The sequence below is a fragment of the Fulmarus glacialis genome, unplaced genomic scaffold (assembly GCF_000690835.1).
Source record: "Fulmarus glacialis isolate BGI_N327 unplaced genomic scaffold, ASM69083v1 scaffold6225, whole genome shotgun sequence".
Classification (NCBI taxonomy): Eukaryota; Metazoa; Chordata; class Aves; order Procellariiformes; family Procellariidae; genus Fulmarus; species Fulmarus glacialis.
The window spans coordinates 1-2,365 of record NW_009211036.1 but is presented as its reverse complement, the minus strand read 5'-3'; the positions used below and the strand labels follow the sequence as shown (position 1 = coordinate 2,365).

Sequence of the window (2,365 nt, the reverse complement as noted above, 5' to 3'; positions counted from 1 at the left end):
CTCCGGTGGTAAGAGCGTGCGGACTCGCGTGGAGAAGATGGAAAGGTTGCTTACCCCTGTTCTTCAAGACGCGTGGTTGACATGCGGGAGTCTCCTACCCTGCTTTCCTCTCTCCCTCTTTCTCAGGGCCTTTGCCAGGTACGGTTGAGCAGTGAGGAGCGAGCTGGAGGCACGTGCCTCCTCCCCGCCATGAGCTGAGGGGAGGACCGGAGGAGCTAGAGCATGGTCCCTGCCGGTGCGCAAGGGAGAGCTTTCTGGTCTCCCGTGGAAGGGCGTGAGTACAAGCGCTGTTGTTGATGCGTGCCTCCGTGTCGTGACAAACGCTGCCTACGGGTAAGTTGTCTCTCTGTCCCGAAGGAGCCGCTGGTCGCTGGACAGCTTCAGGTGTTGTGCAGAGAGAGGTTGAGGTTGGAAGGGACCTCTGGAGACCTCTAATCCGGTCTCCTGCTCCAAGTGGGACTGGCGTCAAAGATGATAGACCAGGTTGCTCAGGGCTTTGTCCAGTTGAGGATTTGTTCTGCCCTCTCTTGATGCTTTGTTTGACGTTGATTGACATCCCTCAGCTCCCAGGCAGACCTCAGGTCCTAAAGGCGAACGTAGCTCAAATCTGACCTAAACCAACCGAAGTGAAACGCTACCTGGGCTTGCATGAGACCAGGTGACGGTAGATGTACGTCAGCGAGACCCAGGTTCACCCCAGAGCTTGAGCAGGTGTTGAAATGAGCTTTTCTGTGAAGAGCAAGCTCAGCTCCTGAGCTCTCGAAAGCCTTTGTGTGACACCAGATGCATCTCAGGGGGCTCCTCTCTGCCGGTTGTTTCACCGTAGGGTTGACATCCATCGGAAGGAGAACGCCGGCGCCGCTGAAAAGCCCATCACCATACATGCCACGCCAGAGGGGTGCTCCGAAGCGTGTCGCATGATCCTTGATATCATGCAGAAGGAGGCTGATGAAACTAAATCGTAAGTACGATATTCAGTGTCCCTGGCTCAGCGGAACAGGCAGGTTTGGTGGAAGGGAGGTAAATTCAGCCACTGGTGGAGAAGAAGCCATCTTCTGTTACCCGCACCCCCTGAGGGAACTGCTGGCATTTGGAGTTTCAGGGTAGAGTCATGGGTCACTTAATAACTTACAACTTAATAACTTCTCCATGCTGTGGTTGACAGTGCCGTAGAGACCAGGTGGGTCCCAAGAGCGTGTAGGAAAACTTGGAGAACAAAACCCCATGAAATACGGATGTGCCATCGGGCTTGGGAAGTCCCTGAGCTTCCATTCCCCAGAAGCTGAGAAGATACAGTGGTGGGAAACAGTGGTGGTTCTCCTTCTTCCACCACGTTGCTACTGGCCTTTGCTGGAGATCGGTTTCCTGGCCAGACAGACCTTTAGATTTTATTTTTTAATCCATTTTAGAGCAGAAGAGATTCCCTTGAAAATCCTAGCACACAACAGTCTGGTGGGGAGGTTGATTGGCAAGGAGGGCCGCAACCTCAAGAAGATCGAGCAGGACACCGGCACGAAGATCACCATCTCCCCGTAAGTCCTGGTGAACACCAAGCCATCCCCCTCCATCCAACACGGTACAGGCAGTGCTGGAGCCAGAAAACAGAGCAGTCGCGTCCTCCCGTGCATGTTCCCCATCCCAGTTGGGTGTTCTCCATCTCAGGTGGACGGTGGCATTGGGCAGGGAGAGGGCGCGTGGTCCCACGTTGTCTGCGGGGGGAACCCTCCTCTTTGATATGTAACCGCGTCTTGGGTTTTGTCTGTGGGCTAGTTTGCAGGATTTAACCATTTATAACCCCGAGCGGACCATCACGGTGAAGGGCAGCACGGAGGCGTGCTCCAATGCCGAAGTGGAGATCATGAAGAAGTTGCGAGAGGCCTACGAGAACGACGTGGTGGCCGTCAATGTAAGCTCCCAGCCCTCCTGCCTGAGATGCCCCTGCTGCAGAGCCAGTTTTGTCTGTGGGCTAGTTTGCAGGATTTAACCATTTATAACCCCGAGCGGACCATCACGGTGAAGGGCAGCACGGAGGCGTGCTCCAATGCCGAAGTGGAGATCATGAAGAAGTTGCGAGAGGCCTACGAGAACGACGTGGTGGCCGTCAATGTAAGCTCCCAGCCCTCCTGCCTGAGATGCCCCTGCTGCAGAGCCACTGCTGAGGTGGCCAGAAGAAAATTGGGGGGGGGTTGTCGATCTGTTACAGCAAGGGTTGGTCCTCACCCATCATGTCCACACTAGGTGATGGGAACCCCAAAAACCCCGCTCTGCCTTTTACACGTTTCTCCGTGTCTTTGCTTTCCCAGCAACAAGCCAACCTGATCCCTGGACTGAACCTCAGTGCTTTGGGCATCTTCTCAACAGGACT

At 54.9% G+C, this 2,365-nt stretch overlaps 1 protein-coding gene across 1 annotated transcript in view; it reads left to right on the top strand.

The window, feature by feature from the left end:
• LOC104076483 (insulin-like growth factor 2 mRNA-binding protein 2) overlaps nucleotides 1–2,357 on the top strand; it is a gene marked incomplete at both ends in the record, with an annotated part of 9,622 nt that extends 7,265 nt beyond the window's left edge. The window contains 4 exons of the mRNA XM_009577369.1: nucleotides 827–961; nucleotides 1,410–1,532; nucleotides 1,771–1,906; nucleotides 2,304–2,357. Of these exons, the coding sequence (XP_009575664.1) occupies nucleotides 827–961; nucleotides 1,410–1,532; nucleotides 1,771–1,906; nucleotides 2,304–2,357 (448 nt within the window). The remainder of the gene's footprint in view (nucleotides 1–826; nucleotides 962–1,409; nucleotides 1,533–1,770; nucleotides 1,907–2,303) is intronic.
• Nucleotides 2,358–2,365: the final 8 nt, after the last annotated feature.